At 40.6% G+C, this 22,629-nt stretch overlaps 1 protein-coding gene across 10 annotated transcripts in view; it reads left to right on the top strand.

Annotated features, from left to right (window-relative positions):
- adgrv1 (adhesion G protein-coupled receptor V1) overlaps positions 1–22,629 on the top strand; it is a 560,536-nt gene that overhangs the window by 55,118 nt on the left and 482,789 nt on the right. For all 10 annotated transcript variants that reach the window (XM_048527106.2, XM_048527099.2, XM_048527104.2 and 7 more), the window contains exons 12-14: positions 12,249–12,375; positions 18,286–18,471; positions 19,761–19,941. In XM_048527106.2, the coding sequence (XP_048383063.2) occupies positions 12,249–12,375; positions 18,286–18,471; positions 19,761–19,941 (494 nt within the window). The remainder of the gene's footprint in view (positions 1–12,248; positions 12,376–18,285; positions 18,472–19,760; positions 19,942–22,629) is intronic.

Below are 22,629 nucleotides of genomic sequence, written 5' to 3'. Positions count from 1 at the left end.
TACAACATTGATTTTGTTATTATTACGTTTTTTCTAATGACCAATAAGACAACCAACATTTGTATAGACACCAACTAATGCAGACAACAGTTATCAGTGAGTGACCTCTTTCTGCAGCAGTTATTTTGAGTTTGCTAACAAGCTCTGCTGTTGGCACCAAATTGACAATGTAAATGAAGCATGGCAGCTGCTGCCAGAGTTGGCGTGCACCCATGAAAAGTCCTGTTTGCAACTCTGCCTTTCACTCTGCTTTCAATGGCAGCACAAGATTCAGAACGGGCTTGCTGTCAGAAGAATAGCCAGCAAGTGTCTGCCTGAAATACATGCAGCTACCCGACACAGACCAACAAAGCATCTTGTGGTCTCTGGTGTTTAGTGTTCTGCCGGCAATTAAATCGTCATAGATTGAAGTTTTGTAAAAACGTTTTGAAATGGCTATCGACAGAGGGGAAAGAAAAGAACTACTGCTCCAGTAAGTAGTCAATGGACTGTCAGTGGACTCGGCAGGAAAGGAGATAGTGGGGCCTATAAAATAGCTGGGAACCCCACAGAGAAAGCATTCTGTCACTGTCTTTCAGATGGTGAGGTTTCCTGGCAGTGGGCAGGAGATGGGCTCTGAGGTGATCATCTATCCACTCTAAGGAGCTGGAAAGCTGATATTCTAGTTTGCATGTTAAGGGCCCCTCTAATAGGGCCACCAACATTTTAGTAACAGGAGGCCAGCTCCTTGCCGTGTGTAGAGACCCGAGACTTCACAGAGGCTGCTCAGGCATCAGAGCTTCTGCTGCTCTGTTTTAAATGGCAGCAGCATGAGCACATGCGGTAGCAAGTTTATAAGCAGCCGATTAGAAGACTGCCCGAGGAAAATCTGCTGAGCCAGTTCGGCTACGAAGTCAGGATCCAACTTGGGGCCTGCTTTAGGGGCCCAAAAGCCTTCAGTAAAATTTAGCCCTACATTTCTGTTTCAATTCAGTAAGCAGATCCACCAGCTGTTGGTACTGAAAGTAAGAACAGGGCTTTCCTCTGGCTGGGTGACTGTGTCTGAATTAGCAAAAAGGCTATTGATTATGCAAGCTTGGAAGAGAGTATAGGTTATGATGTGAAGCTGCAGACAAGTTCAAATAACAAACAAGTGATGGGACTGGGAATTACCATGTTGTCATACAGATTGCAAGTTGCATTCTTGTAGCAAAACAACATAGATGTGAACACATCTGCCCCGCAGTATACTTATTGATCTAGTTGAGACAGGCAAGAATACTGCTTCATCAAAATATTTTTAACAGACTTTACCCAAGTTTATAAAGTAGTCAGGAAGTCCAATGCATGACCTAACCACTCCATGCGCACCAGTCAGAGCCATCCTATAGATGTAAAGCTATTGAGCTGCAGAGTTTGCTTGGGACCATATTCAAAAGTTATCATCTTGGAATCTTCTCTTGCCATCCAGAAGGGTCAAACAGAATTTGTGTTCATTGACCTGATTTCAGAATGTCTCAATTCCAGGTTGTTGGACTAGTTATGCCATTGTATATGCTTTCTGGGCTGGGAATTCTCCCTTCAAAGAGGACAATGCCAATGATCCAAAGGAAATTAGCAATGGGAGAGTGGAAAATGGGACAGATTTTTAGGCCTTGCTGCTCTACAATAATGTACAGGCTAGCTTCAGTGATGAAAATTTACCTGTCACAAGGAGACAATAGCAAGTTCATCCAGCTTCACACCGTGTTATCTCAGCAAGTCGTACCAATCCATTTTGAATCCATTTCTGTCATTTTAAAATGTATTTGACAGTGATAATGCAGGAAAATACAGGCCAGTTTGTCAAGTTTTTATATGCTGGTGAAGTTGTTTATATCTGATATTCACTCATCAGGTGTTTCATTGAATGTGTATGTAGTAGTCTGAGATGATTGATATGTATGAACATACAAATTAACAGCAGGACTAGATCACTTAGTCTCATGAGCTTGCTGTGCTATTCAGTAAGACCATGGCTGAAACGCAGTTTCCCTTTACCCAATAACCTTTTGTCCCATTGTCTGTTAAGAATTAATCTGCCTACGTCTTAAGACTCGGCTTCCTCTGTGACCCTTTGACAGGAATAAATTCCCTTCATCTTGGTCCTATGTAGGTGACCCCTTACTTTTTAACAATGACCCATAGCTCTTGCTTGACCCATAAGGAAAAGTCCTTCTCATATCGATCTTGTCAAGATCTCTACAGATGTATGTAATATGTTTCTCTCAAAGTTGCCTCCTACTTTTCAAACCTTTAGCAGATGGAAGCCGAGCTTATAATGTTACCCATTTATTCCAGGTTTTGGCCCAGTAAAGGACTTTTGAACTGCTTCTAATGCATTTACATTCGTCCTTTAATAAAGAAATCAATATGTACATGGTGAGGTTCTCTGATGAAAGGTCTAGGCCCGAAACGTCAGCGCTCTCTGATGAAGGGTCTAGGCCCGAAACGTCAGCTTTTGTGCTCCTGAGATGCTGCTGGGCCTGCTGTGTTCATCCAGCCTCACATTTTATTATCATTAATATGTACATGGTGGCTCAGATGACGTCTCACCAATGATATATTCTAATCGGTTAATTACAATTATAATTGAAGTAAACTCCTACTTTTCTATTCAAACCACTTTGCACTATACAACAACATCACATTAGCATTCCTAATTATTTGCTGTTCCTGCACACTAACCTTTAGTAATTCATTCCCCAAGACACCCAGATTCCTGTGTATTTCAGTTACACAGTCTTTCACAATTAGCATGATGCTTCTTTTTAGCCTTCCTGCCAAAATGGACAAATCACATTTTCCCACGCTGTACACCATTTGTCAGATGTTTTCCCACTCAACCTGTCTCAATCCAATTGTAGCCTCCTTATGCCTTCAGTAGCATTTACTTTCTGACCTATCCTTGTGTCGTCAGCAAATTTGGCAACCATGCCTTCCGTTTCTTCATCCAAGTCATTTCTATCAATCATAAAAAGTTTGAGGCCCCAGCACTGATCCCTGTGGTACATGACTCCAACACACCTTGCCAGTTGGAAAACTGCACAATTATGCCTGATTTCTGTTTTCTGTTGGTTGGACAGTTTTCTATCCACGCCAAAATGTTACCTCCTACACCACAAATTTGATGTTCTACAATAAACTTTTGTGTAAAATTTTGTGGAAAACTAAGTACAATGCATCCATCAGTTCCGCTTTATCTGCAGTGAGTATTACTTTCTCAAAGTACTCCAATGAATTGATTCAGCATTATTTCCTTTTCACAAACCCATGTTGACTCTGCCTGATTGCCTTGAATTTTTTCTAACTGTCATATTGTGTTGTCTTTACTAATATCTTCTCGCAATTATGGGCAGCGTGGTAGCTCAATGGTTAGCACTGCTGCCTCACAGCACCAGTAACCTAGGTTCAAACCCACCCTTGGGAAACTGTCTGTGTGGGGTTTGCACATTTTCCCTGTGTCTTTTTGGGTTTCCTCCAGGTGCTCAGGTTTCCTCCTACGGTCCAAAGATGTGCAGGATAGGTGGATTGGCCATGCTAAGGTGCCTGTAGTGTTCAGGGATGTGTATATTAGGTGGGTTACAGCAGGATGGGTCTGACTGGGATGCTTTGGGGCTCAGTGTGGACTTATTGGGCCAAAAGGCTTGTTTCCACACTGTAGGGATGCTTAATTTCCCGAGGACATGTGAGGCTAATTGGCCTGTAAGTTCCAGCTTTTTGACTCTCTCCTTTTTATAATACATATTTTCCAAACTGAAGGTAGATAATTTTAGAAAATTAAGCAAAACTTGGACTATTGCATTAGCCACTTTTTCTAAGACTGTAGGATGATGCCCATCAGGACATAGAGTTTCGTCAACCTGCAGTCCAGTAAATTTGTTCAATATCACTTCCTTGGTGATTGTCATTTGAGTTCTTCTCCCCCACTCTTTTCTGGATTTACAGCTTTTATTTTGGGATGCTACTTATGTCCTGTCTAATGAAGACTGATACAATAAACCAGTTCAATTTATCAGCCATTTCCTTGTATCATGATATTAACATTCCCCAGGTTCATTATTTATATTGTGCCAAATCTTATTTTGTTAGCTTTATTCTTTTTTTAAAAGAGAAGATGTCCACAAACTCTGTTTATTTGTTCTTAAAGTTCAATCTAGCTTTCTGTTCTCCCATTCTGTCTTTGTTATGAATTAAGAGCAAAAGTAAGCTTTTCAGGCACTCGTGCCTACCCTGCCATCAGTCATAAAATGGCTTAATCTGTTTGTGTTTTGAATTCTATATATCAATCTACCCACCGATAACCTCAGGCAAGGGAACCAATCTGTCTCCACTTTCATCATGTTCAGTGACACCACCTTCTGAGGCAAACTGTTCTGAAGTTCCTCTGAAGGCAAATATTTCTCCTCATCTCTGGTATAAAAGGGTGTCCCTTAATTTTCAAACCATAGTCCGTAGTTCCGGACTCTTTCAAAAGTGGCACCCTGCATTTCACATTTGATTTGCCAAGACTGTTCAGAATCGTATATATTTCAATCAAGTTACCTTTCACTCTTTTGAAGAGGACCATTGGAGAGGTAGCAGAGGCCTTATGGCACTATTAATCCAGCCAATGTCCTGGGAACCTGGATTTAAATCTTCCCATAGTAGATAGTAGAACTTGAATTCAATTAAGGGTCTAATGATGACCGTGAATCCATTGCCAATTGTTGGGAAAAGCCCATCTGTTTTACTAATATCCTTTAGGGAAATAAATTGGTTATCCTTACCAGGTTCTGGCCTACATGTAGCTCCAGATCCACAGCAATGTGATCCTGTCCTCTAGGCAATGAGGGATGAGCACTAGATGCTGGCCTATCCAGCGATCCCCTCATTCAATGAGTAAATTTTAAAAAAAATGTATACAAGACCAGTCTGCTCAACCTTTCCTCATATGACAACCAGCTCAATCCAGGTTTCAATCAAATAAATCTCTCTGAAAGTGCTTGCCTGCACTTAATTAATTCCTTAACTAAAGAGAACTGTATGCAGTATTTGAGATGTAGTCTCATAACTGCCGTGTATAACTGAAGTGTTGAACTTAATGAACAAAATAACTGAACTAAATCCTTCCTCGAGTTTTGAACTCCTGTTGGCGCCTTAATGACATGCTTTGCTTGCACATTAAAAACTAACTAACTTTTTGTGACTCATACACTCGACTCTGGATCCTTTTGCAACTAGGAATTGTTCAGTTGTTCCGTTTAAATAATAGTCTGCTTTTTTTTTGAAAATTTTCCTGCCAAAATGAATGATTTCACATTTCCCACATTGTACTCCATCAACTATATTTGTGTCCGCTCATTCAGCCTATCTATCTGTCTGCAACTTCTCCGTGGCACCTTCGGAACATATTTTCTGACCTGTCTTTGTGATGTTGCCATTATTGGTCAGAACATTGAGTATAGGAGTTGGGGCATTATGTTGCGGTTATACAAGACATTGGTGAGGCCACTTTTAGAATATTGCACACACCTCTCGTCACCTTTCTGCGGGAAGGATGTTGTTAAACTTCAGAGGGCACTGAAAAGATTGACAAGAATGTTGCTAGGTCTAGAGTGTTTGAGTTATAGGGAGAAGCTGAATAGGCCGAGTCTCTTTTCCCTGGAGTTTTGGAGGCTGAAGGGTGATCTTATAGAAATTTATAAAATCATGAGGGGCCTCGGTAGGGTGAACAGCCAAGGTCATTTTCTCAGATGAGGAAGTTCAAAACTAGAGGGCGTAGTTTGAAGGTGAGGGGGAAAGATTCAAACAGGACCTGTGGGGTAACTTTTTCATGCAGAGGGTGGAACGAGCTGCCTAAGGAAGTGGTGGAGGCTGGTACAATTACAACATTTAAAAGGCATCCTGATGGGTGTATGAATAGAAGGGGTTCAGAGGGATGTGGGCCAAATGCTGGCAAATGGGACTAGGTCAGCTTGGGATATCTGGTGGGCAGGGACGAGTTGGAAGAAAGGGTCTGTTTCTGTGCTGTATGACTGTATGACTCTGTGAACTTAGCTACTATGCTTTGCTCCCCTCATCTAAATTCCTGTAAATTCCAAATGCTGAGGCACCAGCCTGGGACCTCAAAGAACATCCTGCCAATCAGAAAAAGACCCATTCTTTGCTTTTTTTAAAAAATTCAATCCAATCTTCAGCCTTCCAGTCATCTTTGTGTAATTACATGTTTTTCTTTGAATTGGATATGATCTTTAACTCTTTGAGTTATTCGTGAATGGTGTGTCCTCCCAATAGATTTTTTTCTTCCATGTTGGAATACATCTATTTTATGTGTTCAGAAATATGCCTGCAATCGTCCATCTTTGCATCTCTGTTGACTAGTTTAATTTGTCAGTTCACTTTAGTTACCTCTGCTTTTGTACCTTCCTATTTAAGTTTAAGGTACTAACCTTGGACCAGTCCTCTGTCCCTCAATCTGATGGTGCTGGAACTGTTGCATGCCTAGTCAAATATCACGTTCATGACAATTTGGAAAATTGGACTTTTTGCATCAAAATAATGTTATCGTGGATTCTAACTGGGGAAGAAACATAACTACTTAATGTGTTTTTTTCTACGTTTCCAGACTCTGGATAAAATTATATTATTGCTATATTCATTTCTTGAATATATTTACCAAATTTTTAGCTAGAATATTAGAATCCCATTATGTGCAGTATTTTGCTTTTATATTTTTTTTTGTCAGAGCTAGTCAATGGGATGTTAAATATGTTTGTGAAAGTATGTTTTGAACAATAATGACTGTGAAATAACTCCACACAGGCTGGTATTCCAACACCAAGTCACCCTTTATTTACACATGGAGAGACCTTGACACTGATCCAGCTTCCTCAGAGCTGGCTCTCAGAGTGAACAGAACCTCTGACACTCCTCTGTTTATATCTGCCTGTCAGGACTCCCTGATTGGACCAGATTGACAACTCCAATTAGGAAACTCATTTTCAGTGAGGTCCACCTAGCTGACATCCTTAAAATCACTACAGGTTTTGTCCATTTCTGTGGGCAAAAATTGGTAGCTGATGCTAAATTAAGTTTGTCTGAGATGGAGAACCAATTCAATTCATTGCGTAAAATCCCCCTTAAACCTCAGAAAAGTGCAGTTATTTAGGACAAAAAAAGTAGCCACTAATAGAGTGGGCAAGTCTATTAAATTCAATGTTAGCTGTCACTAAATATCGCAAAGGGTTCATTTGTTCACTGATCTTCTCTGGCTGTATGTAAAAATGGTCCATTTAAAGGAATAAGTAATGTTCCAAGCACACAGGCAAAGAGAACTTTACATTGATATTTTCAGGTACAAGGACAATCTGTTGTTACAAAACCTGAAATAAAATTTCTGTAGCTGCTCTAGTTTGTCCAATTGCTGTGTGCTGTGTTTAGTAATCCTTATTTTTGGATTCACCTTGACATTGTGTTATGAGTTGACCTTGACATTCTCATATTTTTATAGGGTTACACTAGTTATTTTGCAAATAATGAGTTCTCTAAATATATTTCTTTTAATCAAAACAAGTAAGATTGTTCATAGTGTACGTTATGTAATGTTGCACAAGGACAAAGTAACCTCTCTTTTAGCCACCTTCTGAGATTATGGAAAGGGAATTCATATCTCCCACCACTCTGTGTCTACAGGGTAGAGACAGAAAGATTTATGGTATACTTTGGGTAAGTAGAGTAAGTTGTGTTGTTTAAGTTTTGTTCTCAATGCAATGATTCTCATTTACTTTATTTGATGTTTTGTGAATCTGAAATTGACACACACATCATCTGTTGCATGTAGCATGATTAAAGTGAAGGAACCTTTAGGTTCAGAACATGTAAATTGGTTCATTGACATAATAGGTTTGCTTCCATGGCTACTCTCCTTGTTTGGTGGCTGCTTTGGTAATTCATTAGTATTTAAAGAGGAAAACAGTGCTGCTAGGATCTTGAAGAAGCTTTGTTTGCTTATCACAATTTTATTCCAGGTAACCTACTTTGCATTCTCTTTTGCATTTGCCCCACATGTATAATTTACATTTAAACGGAGACAAACACTGATCCGATAGTTTACTTAATGCAGCTCTGTCATTATTGTTATTGAAATCACCATAGCTGTAGGTCATGCTATTGAGACTGTTGTAGAGCTGAAAATTGAAATGGGTCAATGCTTTGTTCGTTACCACATAAAATTGTGCGCTGTCTTGATGTATTTTGATTGATGTTGATTTGAGAATGCAGCTTACAATTTCTGACGTTTGCATGCAGGAACTACAATTAGCATTGTGAAACCATCAATATACAGTGTTATTCTACAGAACTGGTTGGTAAAATTAACCCACATTAATGAACTAAGGCCACAATTGATTGGTATTACTGGTTTTGGGACCTGAGGTTTAAATCCATTTCAGTGAAGCAATGGAGGTTAACTTTGTTCATTGCAAAGGTCAAACACAAAATTAGTTTTTATTGGATTTTGTCCTCCAGCAGAAAACTTCTACAATTTATTGAAGTAACTGGAACTTTTAATGGAGTCAATTAGTATCATATTTATACCCATGTATAAGTTGATCCCGTGTAAAGGTGGCCACGTATTTTTGGCTGAAAGATCTTGAATTTTCCATATATCTCATATAAAAGTCGATCTTAGTTCTTTACAGATAACAGATCAACATTTGTGAGCTCTCTGATGAAGGGTCTAGGCCCGAAACGTCAGCTTTTGTGCTCCTGAGATGCTGCTTGGCCTGCTGTATTCATCCAGTTTTACACTTTATTAACAAGCAATTTGTGAATTGTTATTTGCAATTTACTTAAAGTGACACACAGAAGCGACTACCATCTGGTGTACATTTGCTGTTGCTGACAAACAGATGTTCTGTTACTGACTTGTTCAGGTGTTGAATTCAGTTTTCTGGCCCAGAATTGGCTTGAGGACCTAAGAGAGAGCACGAAGGGAAGTTGCCTGGACAACACAGGACGTTGGTGATTGCTTTAAAAACTAATTGATATGCAGGAAATGTGGAACTGCACTGACACCGCTGTGCAGAGGATGTAGTGATGTTAGCAGCCCAGGCTCATAGCGAAGTCAGCCATAGCCAACTGACATCACTGACCTTGCACAGGACCAGTGGCCATATTTATTGGTCATTCTGATGTTCAGAATAATTAATTTTCTCTCCAGTATTAACTCATTAGGGCATGTTTTGAGGCCAGCATTTATGTAATGATTCAGCAGCTGGATTTCAGGCATGTAGTATTATAGGAATTGGCAGCAAGAGTATGCCTCTAAAGCCTTCTCTGACATTCACAGAAGCATAGAAACAGATGTAGGCCATTGTTGAGCCTGCTCCACCAATAGATACGATCAATGCTGATCAAACACTTCAGTGCCTTTTTACCATCCCATTCCCATAGCCATGTACGCCAGTGGCACTCAGAAATCTGTCAATCCCTGCCTTAAACATACTTGAAGCTTGTGCGGCCAGTGACACTGCTGCTGATGTTTTTATCTGCGACACATGGCGTTTGTTTTATATTCACTTCACCTCACGGTAAACAATAACTTGGTACTGGCTTTTCCAATGACTTCTTGTACCTTCAGACAAACCTTGTGATTCGTGCACAAAGGCCCCCAGATTTTTCTGCATCTCTGAGCGCTGCAATTTCTCACAAATTTTATTATTCCTGCCAAAATGGAGAATTTCACATTTTCCCGCATTGTACTTCATTTTCCAGATCTTCACCCACTCACTTCACTTATCTTTACTCCTTGTGCTATCTGATTCAAACCAAGGCTGCCAGAACATTAGCCTGGGGCTCTGGAATACCAGTCCAGTGGCATTACTACTGTGTCACCACCTCTGCAGTATTTGTATTTGTATTTTAGCCAATGTTGTGGGTGAATCACCACAAGTTATCTTAAATTTGGCTACTTATTAAGAAACCTCACAATGATGATTAAAACCTTATTGCATGTAGCAACCAAAATATGATCTTTTAAGTGAGCGAGTTAAGTCCTACAACTTAATTTAGCTATTACCCAGTTAATGATGGGTTAGCTGTCTGTTTAGCTATTTTTTGTAATTAACCCCTTTAATTTAGATCATTACTTCTTCACTAGACTTAATTGCCCAATTGTCATGAGGCAGCATGATACCAAGCAGTTGTTATCTCCTCTCTGCCAGGAAACATCAAAACATAGAAGATAGGAGTTGGAAGAGGCCATTCAGCCCTTCAGTCCTGCTCTGCCATTCATCAAAATCATAGCTGATTGCCCAACTGAGCAGCCTAATCCTGCTTTCTTCCCATAACTTTTGATCCCATGTGCCCCAAGTGCTGTACCTAGCCACCTCTTGAATACATTCAATGTTTTGCCATCAACTACTTCCTGTGGTAATGAAGTCCACAGGCTCACCACTCTTTGGGTGAAAAAATGTCTCCTTATCTCCATCCTATATGGTCTACCCCAAATTCTCAGACTGTGACCCCTGGTGCTAGACACACCCACCATCTGGAACATCCTCCCTGCATGTACCCTGTCCAGTTCTGTTAGAATTTTATAAGTCTCTATGAGATTGCCCCTCAATCATCTGAACTCCAGTGGAAGCAATCCTAACCTCGGCAATCTGTCTTGAAATGTCAATCCCGCCATTCTCAGAATCAGCCCGGTCGACATTCACTGCACTTCTTTGAGAGCAAGATCATCCTTCCTTAGAAAAGAAGACCAGAACTGCGCACAGTATTCTAGATATGGCCTCACCAAGGCCCAGTGTAACTGCAACAACTCTTCTCCACCTTCTGTACTCGAAAACTCTTGCAATGAAGGCCAATGTAGAATTTGCCTTCTTTACTGCCTGCCCCACCTGCATGCTTACCTTCAGCGACTGGTGCAGAAGGACACCCCGGTCCCATTGCACACTCCCCACTCTCAATTTGCAGGAAACAGATTGTTCATGTCATTCCTCTCAGGAATGGTTAACTTGCATGTGACTTTTAATTCCCTCTTTATAACAGTGTCTTCTTGTCTCTTTCATCTCAAGAAACAGTTTATTCCAACAAGAGTTATTGCTGATTCTTTCAATCTATGAACAGTTACTAAAGTTGTGATATTTACATTGTCACACTAGATTTCTCTTGTAATCTAATCTTACACTTCCTGGATAACAAGGTGTGGAGCTGGATGAACACAGCAGGCCAGGCAGCATCAGAGGAGCAGGAAACCTGATGTTTTAGATCAAGAGCCTTTTCTTCATTTTTTTTTGGTATTCTTCACTGCTTTTTTATATTCTGCACAGTCTTCTGATCTGCCACCAATTTATGTGCTATAAAAGGATTTTATTTAAAGTTGAGACTGTCTGCAATAGTAAGGTAACCATGGACAGCAGACAGTCAGAATGGATGAAATATAACTGTGTAGATTAATATCATAGCTCAGCATAAACTGGAGAGTGAAGATGGTATTATGATAAGAAAATTAACCAGCCTTCTAGGAACAGGCTGACAGGTTTCTGCTTGCAAAACTTTGTGGCTGTTGAGTTAGAGTTTGCTTCCCAGTGTGCTCAAATATTTACATCCCCCTGTCTACAGCCGATCCCACCTGCTTGTCCAGGTTAAAACTCTGTGCTCTATTTCTATACAGATTTGTATGAGGTGGTGATAAATACCATAAGGATCAGTCTATCCGTTTCACTCCCTGCCCCTCTAAACAAGCTGTTGATGTTAGATCTTTTATTTGTTGGCTGGATGCAATGCTGCATCTGGGGTGGGGCTTGATATACACCCCTCGCTCTCATAGGTTTCTGCCCCATTTGAAGGATATTGCAGGATGTGTAAGAGTTATTTTTTCCATAGTGTTGGTTCATATGATGCTATATTAAGAAGCTAAACATTCATGTTATAATTCTATGTACCGGTAAGATAGATACGTTTGGTACTGTAATCTGTATGCATAAAGTTTATCTTTGTTATTTAATGTTTTTGATTTTGAGTGGAATAATGGCAGCATTAAAAGGAATTTTATATGAATATATTTGCGTGCTTTTGGAGAAAATTATTGCGATTTTCTTTGAAAATGTGATTTCCCTGAACATTGTGTTTGGTTTGGATTTTGTGCGCTTCACTTAACAAGTACTACAGTTGAAAAATGACTGCATTTGGATGCATGTGAGCCTGAAGCAAGTAAAGTTTTTGACTTTGCCTTTCATTTGCAGAACTAGCCCTGAAAATCAGATTGTAAAATCAGGATTTACCAGTCGAAAGATAATTATTTTACAAAATGATGACCCAGGTGGAGTGTTTGAATTCTCCCCACAAACGAGAGGACCATATTTTGTCAATGTAAGTCTGGGTGAACGGGGTTCAGATGTTCTGTGGAAAAATGTGTGAACGAAGTAAAGCTCTACCTGATTTCCCTTGAATTAGGCTATTGGTGTGTTTGATTTTCCAAGCTTTAAAAAAATTATATTCATGAATAATATGACCTTACTTGGAAGTTTCATCTTACTGTTAAATAGGGAAGAAGGCAAAGCAAGTGGAATTTTTGTGCATATTTAGTTATAACTAACAGTATAACTAACAGTTATAAATAACAGTAATAGATGTGTAATCAAGTTGACAATTTACAGTGCTGGCTAACAACTTACATTTAACATACTAGCATTTATAACTTGCACATAATATCACATGTAAGGTTCCCAATTTGTTCTGATTCTAGGTGGGATATTCACAAATGTTTGTTACCCCAGGTGAGGAGAGATGAACTGGCTCCCCTTTATTCAACCCCTCCCATGCTTGATCTTAGCTAAAGTTAGACTAAAAAGAATCCTTACTGTGTGGATATTTTTACCCAACACAGATCCATTTATATTTCAAAAGGAGCCAGTTTAACCAGGCTTTCTTGAATTAAAGTTAGAATGGGTTTTGCTACTAAAAGGTGAGAAAAGGTAATAAACCATGTCAAATACGCAGAGATTAAATATGAGAAGTCAGTCTAAAAATATTTCAAAAATCACACTTTTTGGTTGTCCATGATGAATAGAATATCAAACATTACAGCTGTTAGGTGGCAGATCCTGGTATCGCTCACTTTGATAGTAAAGTAGTTGTTTCAAGTTTCTTAGTTCTGCTGTTAACTTAAAGGTATTAGTTTCTTTCAACAATGGCTTTGTTGGAGAGAGATTTTATTTCATTTTATCTGTGTGCACAGGACTAAAGGAAGATCTCAGCTGTTCTGTGATAGCAAGAACTGCAGATGCTAGAGTCAGAGTCAATGCAGTGTGGAGCTGGAGGGGCACAGCAGGTCATGCAACATCAGAGGAGCAGGAGAGTCTTCCATTAGACTCGGCATTCTTCACCAGGACAATGGGGTCCTGACCTGAAACGTCGACTTTCCTTCCCCTTTGATGTTGCGTAACCTGCTGTGTTCCTTCAGCTCCACACTAAATTGACAAGATCTCAGCTGTGTCCTTTTACAGGTACAGTAAACACAATAACTGTAAACACTTTAACACAATATACCTTGAACCACAAGCTAGTATACCAGCACTCCAGCATATTAGGATTAGAGAGTCCTGGTGTTTATTAACTCCCTTTTTTGGGTATACTTGGGAAAAGTAAAAATATATCTTTTGCCCAGAGCTACCTTTTCTCAACTCATCATATCCACAGCCTGGACACAACCCAGAGGAGAACACAGCTTAGATTTTTGAATGACATCTCTCCTTTTGAAATGTTTGCTATCTGATGTTCCTCTGACACTCTTCTGAGTGTGACATTTCATGGTACCTCTTGGGGCTCAATGTAATCCACACAGCAATTTTATTTCAGGCATTAAATTTACACTCTCAGGTATCTTTTGGCAAGTATATACTTCAAGAAAAAACTCACATTGTTCTTATAAGTTCAATATATCCATAATTTGGGATTATGGTCCATTTCAGGACAATATGAATTCTGTGCTGACTTTCTTTGTTTTCATTCACTTGCTGCTGATTATGGTCTTGATAGAATATCATTCCCTTGCTGTGTAAATTGGCGCAGTATACCTGGGTTAGTAATGTAGAAGTCCATGCTAATACTCTGGATACATGGGCTCAAATCCCACCAAGGCAACTGGTTGAATTAAAATTTAGTTAATAAATATGCTGGAATTGACAGCTTGTATCAGTAACGGTGACCATTAAACTACCATTGATTTAATAAAAACCAAGTAATGTCTTTCAAAGACATTTTTACTAGTCCGACTACATGTGACTCCAGATCCATAACATGATGATTGACACTTAATACCCTCTGGAATAACTCAGTAAGCTGCTCAGTGCAAGAGCAATTAAGGATTGGTAATAAGTAGCAGCAATTCCACATTCTGTAAAAGAATTTTTAACAATTCCTGTGTGAACCTGCAGAATGAATATTAGAATGTTATTTGACCACAAGCTAACTGAACCAAATCGTATTCCGTCCTCATATAATTGCCATTGTCATGAAATAGCACTAGGGATGCGAGTTCTGATTGAATTATTTCCAAGCAGCTAATTGTAATGCTTCTAACACTTGTCACTCTCAGATCTCTTTTATAATTGATTAAAGTAGTTGCTTAGCTTCATTAATGGGTTCCTTACAGCAATCCTCAAACCAATCAACATTTTTTATGCTGTTGTTCCAATATGTTGACTGTATAATATTGTAAATTGCTTCATGAAATCGGATCCATTTTACCCTGTGTGGGAATACCAACAAGTGCCCCCATTCAGTTGAGAAGAGGAGATGCTGTTTCTTATGTAGGTAGCAGAATGAGTGGTAATGATACAAAGACAGTCTTTCTGGTTTGGATGATAAACACTGTATTGCACTCATGATGCAGGCCAGGGAGTGACCTGTATCTCAGATTTTACTGTGATAGCTGTGTGTATTAAGAATGCTGACCAGAGAGTCATATCTCTTGATTATTAGATCAAGCTGGTACCAGAGCCCTTATTCTAGATGATCCAAGGGCTCTTTATGGCATGGTTCCTTCTGAAAGAAGTTATTTAGTTACACAGGGTTTGTGGTGGCAACATATCTTATATAGTCCTATGTCATGATATCTGAGGCAGGTGGACCATGTGTCAAGGCACACATTCACTCTGTTAAGGATTTTGCTGGTATCCTTATCAAATTTTTTATCGAATTGACTCTTCATCATTGTAGCAAGCAAAGAGTTGGAGCACAGACACTCTTCATGTTAAGTGTTTAATATGAGAAGCACATAAAGTCAACACTTTTTGAACCATTTGTGGGGAGTTCTATCATCAAGAGTAGTAATTTCTTTAAAATGAAACGTGACAGATGAATTAGTGATGTTTCTCTGTCAGCGATCCACTCTGTGAGCATAGTCTCTTAGGGGAGCTATGTCAGATTTTAGCCTGTCAAGATCCAAGTTAATCATAGCTGTCCTGCATGAAGCCTCAACCAGCTGAAAGCTGTCGCTTAGGTCTCTGTACATATTTTTGACATTCCAACTTGTCAACCAAAGAGTTGGCACCTTCTTTCCCTTGACTTACTTGTCTATTTTTGAGTATGTTTAATTCCTCCCACTTATTGATGGTTTACAAATCTCACTCATTTGCAATTTTAAACATTCTAGTTTCTGAAGACTGTTTGTAATAAAGGCAGATCTGTTTAAAATTTAGAATGCCATGAGTTATCTTTGCAACTAGTATTTCGATATTGTTAGTGTTCAGAGAAAAGTGCTATTTATAAAACTATTCATTGTAAATAATTAAAATAAAAATAAATAAATGGCTGCTAAATTTGAATGTGTACCCCACCATATGGTAGCCTCATTACCACCACCTTCTTTAAGTATAGGAACCCACAATGTCTGCTGGTCCACTGTGGTCAAGGAAAACCTTACTGGTCTAATTAAAAAGGTCAGAAATCACATGACACCAGGCAATAGTCCAACAGATTTATTTGAAAACACAAGCTTTCTGAACCTTGCTCCTTCTTCAGGTGTTAGTGAGGTGGTATCAAACACAGAATTTATAACTAAAAGATCAAGTTCTGTGTCTGATACCACCTCACCTACACCTGAAGAAGGAGCGAAACTCTGTAAGTTTGTGTTTTCAACTAAATCTGTTGGACTGTAATCCGGTGTTGTGTGATTTCTGACCCTGTCCACGCCAATCCTAATCTGGCACCTCCACATTACGGCTAATTAATCTTTTATTGAACATGAGTCGCTTATTACAACTAATTTCAGATTACTTGGTGTTGTTACATGTTATGGGCTGAATCTTATGGGGCTCAGAGCAATGTGAGCTTTGGAAAAGTGAGGGCAGAATCAGCTGAGAAGTTCGTCGGGGCATATATTGATACTGAGGTTATCTTGCCCCATCTTTTCTCACAGTGGCATGGTGAAATTCCCACTGGGCCGTAATGAAGTACCATTTGATGGTGATTACCACGAGGTAGGTTCTCATTGTTGGCTCAACATGCCACATTAATATTTGGGTTGCGATCTTACCAACTTGCCTGTAATAACTCAAGAAGACCAACTGGAAAGGAACATTATTATTGCTGAACACCAAAGTAGAGCCACTATCTATGGCTTATATTGGCTAGTTCCAGCCTGGAACAGACATTTCTGCAGACCCATCCCTGGGTTTACTTTATAAAGGGCTGAGGTGATGAGTTCCAGACAGGCAGGCCATTGCCTGTTACCTAGGAACTCATACTCAGTGAGCTCCACAGGGAGATTACATAAAGATTCCCCATGGCTTTGTAGGGGTTACCACATTGCAAAACAATCTAGATGTTGGGAAAACCTGAAATGGAAACCAGAGCAGATTTGAGCTTGCCACTTGGTCCAAAAAAACTGCACATTGGATAGCAGCTGTCAATATCTCAGGAAATGCTCCAAGGGCATAGGTCACATGCATCCCACATCCATGGACATTTGCACCTGACATGTGGCAGCCTCTTAGAGCCTTCTGATACATCTCTGATCCACTTACCGGATGCTACTGCACGTCACTGCTGCACCACAGGCTGCAATGGCAATTATCATTGCAGTGCTACAGCAAGGATATGATATACTCACCTGAGTCAGCTCATAGATTGGAACAAACTGCATCTCCAAGCTCTTTGTTTGCTTCCCATCCATTACTGATTCTGAGCCTACCCGGATGCTAACATAATCCCTGCCTTGCGTTTCCGTGCCTTGCTTTTTTGCACTTTCACCCCTCAGCCAGATATACCAGGCTAGTATTACTTCTGTCCAGTTGTGCCACTTAGGGCAGTTGCAAAGCCAGGAAGTTTGTCAGTCAAGTCAAGGGTGATAACCTTTGCTTGGGGGTTCCAACATAATACATCAAAGGCAGCCTCTGATCCCAGTCCAGGGTCTGCTCCGGCCAGTTTGAGTCAGAATTGCCTCCTCCTAAGAGAAGAGAAAATGAATTTCGGGCACCATGCCACTCATATTGGCTCTTACAGTCCTTTCGAGGGCCATTTTTCCCCTGGACTGAGAGATCAACAAGTATTATAGAAGGTGAAAGGTGGTACCACTGCTGTTACTGTTAATGCAGTTGGTGAGTTGTCCCAAGTGCGTGATTAGGCCGTGCAAAAGGCATGCAGGGTTAGTAGGGTTGTTGGGTGAGAGCACATAGGGAAGGTGTTGCAGGCAATAGTGAGCATGGTAGAGAATGAGTGTTGGTGGGACGTCAGTACAGGAGCAGAGATAGAGTGAGTTGAGGTTTCAGAGAAAATGGTTGCACTTACACTGACAGAATGGAGATGGCCATTGACCTTTTTTGGGGACATTCCTTTAGGTGGTTGAGACTGCTTTAACTTGAATGGCAACCTTGGAGCAGGTTGACATGATCAGGTGCTGTGGACTGCTGGTCCTGGGGGAAGAGGACATTTTGCCTGTATAGCATCCCATCCAGCAACACCTCCAGATCGCTGCTCATAAAATGGGATTTAGTTTTCCCCCTGTCCACTACGTCTGAGGCAAATATGAGGAACTGGGCAGGTCAGCTCCAGACTGATGGTACACAACAGGCTTCCAAATATGACATTGGGGTTGGAGAGGAGGGTATTCATCAATGTGTTGATAGAAACTGATAATAATGTGAATAATTCCTTGGAATTCCACCCTCTTGCTATCATTTGTTTATTGCAAAAGACCATGGCATTTTTTTTTCCCAGATGTGATTTGCTCATTTGTGGTTCTTGGTTTTAACCGACCTAAAATATTTCCTTTCCTAGGAAGGTGTTGCCTTTGAACTCAAGATTGTCCGATACCGTGGAGCACTTTTGAAGCAATTCTTGCGCTATGTTGTTCAACCAAAAACATCTTTCGAGTTTTACGGGAATACAGGAGTCTTGGAATTTGATCCGGGGGAAAGGGAAATAGTAATAACGTTGTTAGCAAGGGAGGATGATATACCTGAGGTAAGGCTTTGGGCACTGCGGAATCATTGTTTCTCAGAGTGTTAAAATAAAACTTTTAGAGTATGAATATGTGTCGGTGGTTAAGAATTGTGAAGATATATGTTGACACAGCATATTGTGCTATTCATGTGAACAGCTTCCTTGAAATCATGAATTTCTCAGTGGCACTGAACAGTTTTAGTATATACAAATCTAGCTGTGTCTGTGGATTGAACTAAGAGAAAATGTAAATGCTCCTCCTGTGCTTGGAGAAGCAATGGCAGACTTTACCACCATTTTGAGGAAAATGCTAAGGTATAGATAACTAATTTGGGTGGAACATTTGAAATTCTGCTGCCTGTTGTAGTAAGACATTTCTGCCGGCAAGAAAATTTTTATCTGATGCTTTCTGTTGCAACCAGAAAATTTTGCAAATCGTGACAACATTCACTTAAACCTGCCAATCCCATTTCCCGGAGTTTTTTATCCCTTCATGAACATCCTTGTCAGGTCTTTAAAAACTGCAGAGTATATGTTTAAATCTATGTCCTATGTTGTTTACTCAGCTCCAGTTGGCTGGGCATGGAATTCCCCACAGTTTGGGAACATTATGTCAGCAAGACATTCAGTGTTGTTTATAATTCAATATCGCTCCACATTTTTTATAGGCTAGTTTGACCTCTGTAACTGCATATTTTATTTTACACATTAACTCTGAGGGGGGATAATCCTTTTTCTTCTAATGTGAGGCTTCTTTATTTTGTGCCGACCCTTTTACAATGTTTGATCTTCTATCCCGTGTAAACTTAAAGCTATTCAAAGGCTTACTCAAAGTGTCCTTTACCTAATCACCCACTTTATGACCTCAATTTTTAAAATTCTCTCTGTCTCTCTTGGATCCCTCCAGGACCATAACCCTACTTATTTTCGTCATATCCTTCACCCCTATGAACCTTCAGCCATAGGATACTTGTAGATATCTGTGCTCCTCCAGGTCTGATTGCTTGAATGTCCCTGACTTTAAACATGTAATTAGTAGCTACGCCTTTGGTTGTTGAGTTCTCAAGATCTAAAATTATCTGTAATAAGTTGTCTGTCTTCCTCCTTCGAAGAGATCTACCTTTTTCATTGAGTTAACCCGAATGACCCTTATATATCACAGAGTGCCATTCTTTAATGATACATCTGTGAAGTGTCAAAGGTGCAGTATAAATGCTAATCGTTGTTTGTATTAGCTTTCATTTGATTCACATTAAAAGCAGATTAATGTGTGGTATTTATCTTTGTCTAATTCTTTCACTTATTCATAGCTGGATGAACAATATTCTGCAATACTCAATAGCCACAGTTTTCCACCAAGCAAATTAGGAACTGCTACACAGATCAATATCACAGTTTTGAAGAATGATGATCCCCATGGTGTAATACAGTTCACCACTCAGGAATTTACTGAAACTATAAAAGAAAGCAAGGGGGATACTGTATATACAGGTAAAAATAACTTCAATAATTGATTGACATGATTTTCCAGTTGGATGGAGTCATTATGTTGCAAATAGCCATAGTCAACCCCTTAACAATAGAGTGACAGAGTTAACAGAACAGTTGAGATAACAAAGTGCGGAGCAGTTGGATGAATACAGCAGGCCGAGCAGCATCTTAGGAGCACAAAAGCTGACCTTTCGAGCCTAGACCCTTCATCAGAAAAGGGGGATGGGGAGAGGGTTCGGAAATAAATTGGGAGAGAGGGCGAGGCGGGCTGACGATGGATAGAGGAGAAGATAGATGGAGAGGAGAGTATGGGTGGGGAGGTAGGGAGGGGATAGGTCAGTCCGGGGAGGACGGACAGGTCAAGGGGGCGGGAAGTAGCTGGGAAATTGAGGTCCGGCTTGAGGTGAGAGAGGGAGATAGGTGAGAGGAAGAGCAGATTAGGGAGGCGGGGACGAGCTGGGTTCGTTTTGGGATGCAGTGGGGGGTGGGGAGATTTAGAAGGTTGTGAAATCCACACTGATACCATTGGGCTGCAGGATTCCCAAGCGGAATATGAGTTGCTGTTCCTGCAACCTTCGGGTGACATCATTATGACACTGCAGGAGGCCCATGATGGACATGTCGTCTAATGAATGGGAGGGAGAGTTAAAATGGTTCGCGACTGGGAGGTGCAGTTGTTTATCGCGAACTGAGCGGAGGTGTTCTGCAAAGCGGTCCCCAAGCCTCCGCTTGGTTTCCCTAATGTAGAGGAAGCCACACCGGGTACAATGGATACAATATACCACATTGGCAGATGTGCAGGTGAACATCTGCTTAATGTGGAATGTCATCTTGGGGCCTGGGATGGGGGTGAGGGAGGAGGTGTGGGGGCAAATGTAGCATTTCCTGCGGTTGCAGGGGAAGGTGCCGGGTGTGGTGGGGTTGGAGGGCAGTGTGGAGCGAACAAGGGAGTCACGGAGAGAGTGGTCTCTCCGGAAAGCAGACAGGGTGGGGATGGAAAAATGTCTAGCATCAGCAGTTCCCATTATCTCTTAACAGAACAGTCGTCATCTTTTGTACAGTATGTTTAGCAATCCTGAAAGAACTGTCAAATCCAGGAACAGTACAACTTAACATTTTTAGGCCTTGAAGTATTAGGCTTTAATCAAGGCCTTTAAGATGTACTTGATAACTGATTAATATGAAACATTTTACTTCATTAATATCCAGTTGATCTCTGACTACAAGCACAGAGTGTTGCAGATGGTGGCAATATCCTTACAGGCAATACAGTTCCTTTCTGGGGATCTTGTGTGTAGTGGTAGTGACTCCATCTCTGAGCCAGGAGGCCTGGGTTCAGGTCCCATCTGCCCTGGGAGTGTGTCTTTTTTAAATCCTATCATGGAATATGGGTGTTGCTGGCTGGGCCAAAACTTGCTTTCCACCACTGATTGCACAGAGGACAGTTAAGAGTCAAACACATTGCTGCGTGTCTGGAGTCACATATAGGCCAGAATAGGTAAGGATGGCAGTTTCATTCCCTGGGGGATATCTGTGAACAAGATAGGGTTTTCCAACAATGGATTCATAGCCATCATTAGATCCTTAATTCCAAAGTTTTTTTTCAAAACTTGATTTCAAATTCCTCTACCTTCCACAGTAGGATTTGAATCCAGGTCCCCAGAACAGTCCAGTCATAATATCACTAGGCCTTCACCTCCCCAATAATATCTCTGAACAGATTGGATTTTAAAAAAAACAGTACAGTTTCTTTCTAGGGCATTCTAGTGGCGCTGGGAATGTTTCAGACAGTGCACAGCCTGAATAATGGCTACTGGAGCACCACGGAGACACATGGAGGAATGAGGAAAAAACTGCTGGAAATGCTCACTACATCAGCCAGAGAAGCAGTTCATGTTTCAGACGGATGGCCTTAGTTCAGGCCGGGGAAATGTTAGAAGTGTAGTTGAGTTTAATCAAGTAGAAATGTGGGCAGGCGAAGGAGAGTAGGCCTATTATTGGCCGAAAGGCAGGGGAGATTAAATAATAAAAAGGATGATGGTGCACGGCAAATAATTAAATAAAAATGGTTGCACAGTTGTGAGAAGGACAATAGTAGATTCATTGTCAGCAATTGTAGGAACTACAGATGTTGGAGAATCTGAGATAACAAGGTGTAGAGCTGGATGATCACAGCAGACCGAGCAGCATCAGAGGAGCAGGAAGGCTGACATTGCGGGCCTAGAAGGGTCTAGGCCGGAAACATCAGCCTTCCTGCTCCTCTGAAGCTGCTTGGCCTGCTGTATTCATCCAGCTCTACACCTTGTTATATTGTCCGCAAACTGTGTTTGAAAGAATGGGGAGGTTATGGTCTACAATGCAGAGAGAGCAAGAATTGCAGATGCTGGAGTCAGAGTCAATACAGTGTGGAGTTGGAAGAACACAGCAGGTCAGACAGCATCAGAGGAGCAGGAAAGTTGATATCCTGATAAAGGATGTAAACTTGAAACGTCGACTTTCCTGCTCCTCTGATGCTGCCTAACCTGCTGTATTGCTCCAACTCCATGTTGTATTGACAATGGACAACAATTGTTGAATCCTATAGTGAGTCTTCAAGGCAATAACGTCCCTATTAAAGAGACAAAGTGATGTTTCTCAAATTTGTTAAGCCTCATTGCAGCAGTGTGGAAGGTTGAGGACAGAAATGTT

This window comes from Stegostoma tigrinum, chromosome 3 (genome assembly GCF_030684315.1).
Source record: "Stegostoma tigrinum isolate sSteTig4 chromosome 3, sSteTig4.hap1, whole genome shotgun sequence".
In the NCBI taxonomy this organism is placed as follows: Eukaryota; Metazoa; Chordata; class Chondrichthyes; order Orectolobiformes; family Stegostomatidae; genus Stegostoma; species Stegostoma tigrinum.
The sequence above is the reverse complement of the archived record's forward strand: the minus strand, read 5'-3'. Positions and strand labels throughout refer to the sequence as shown.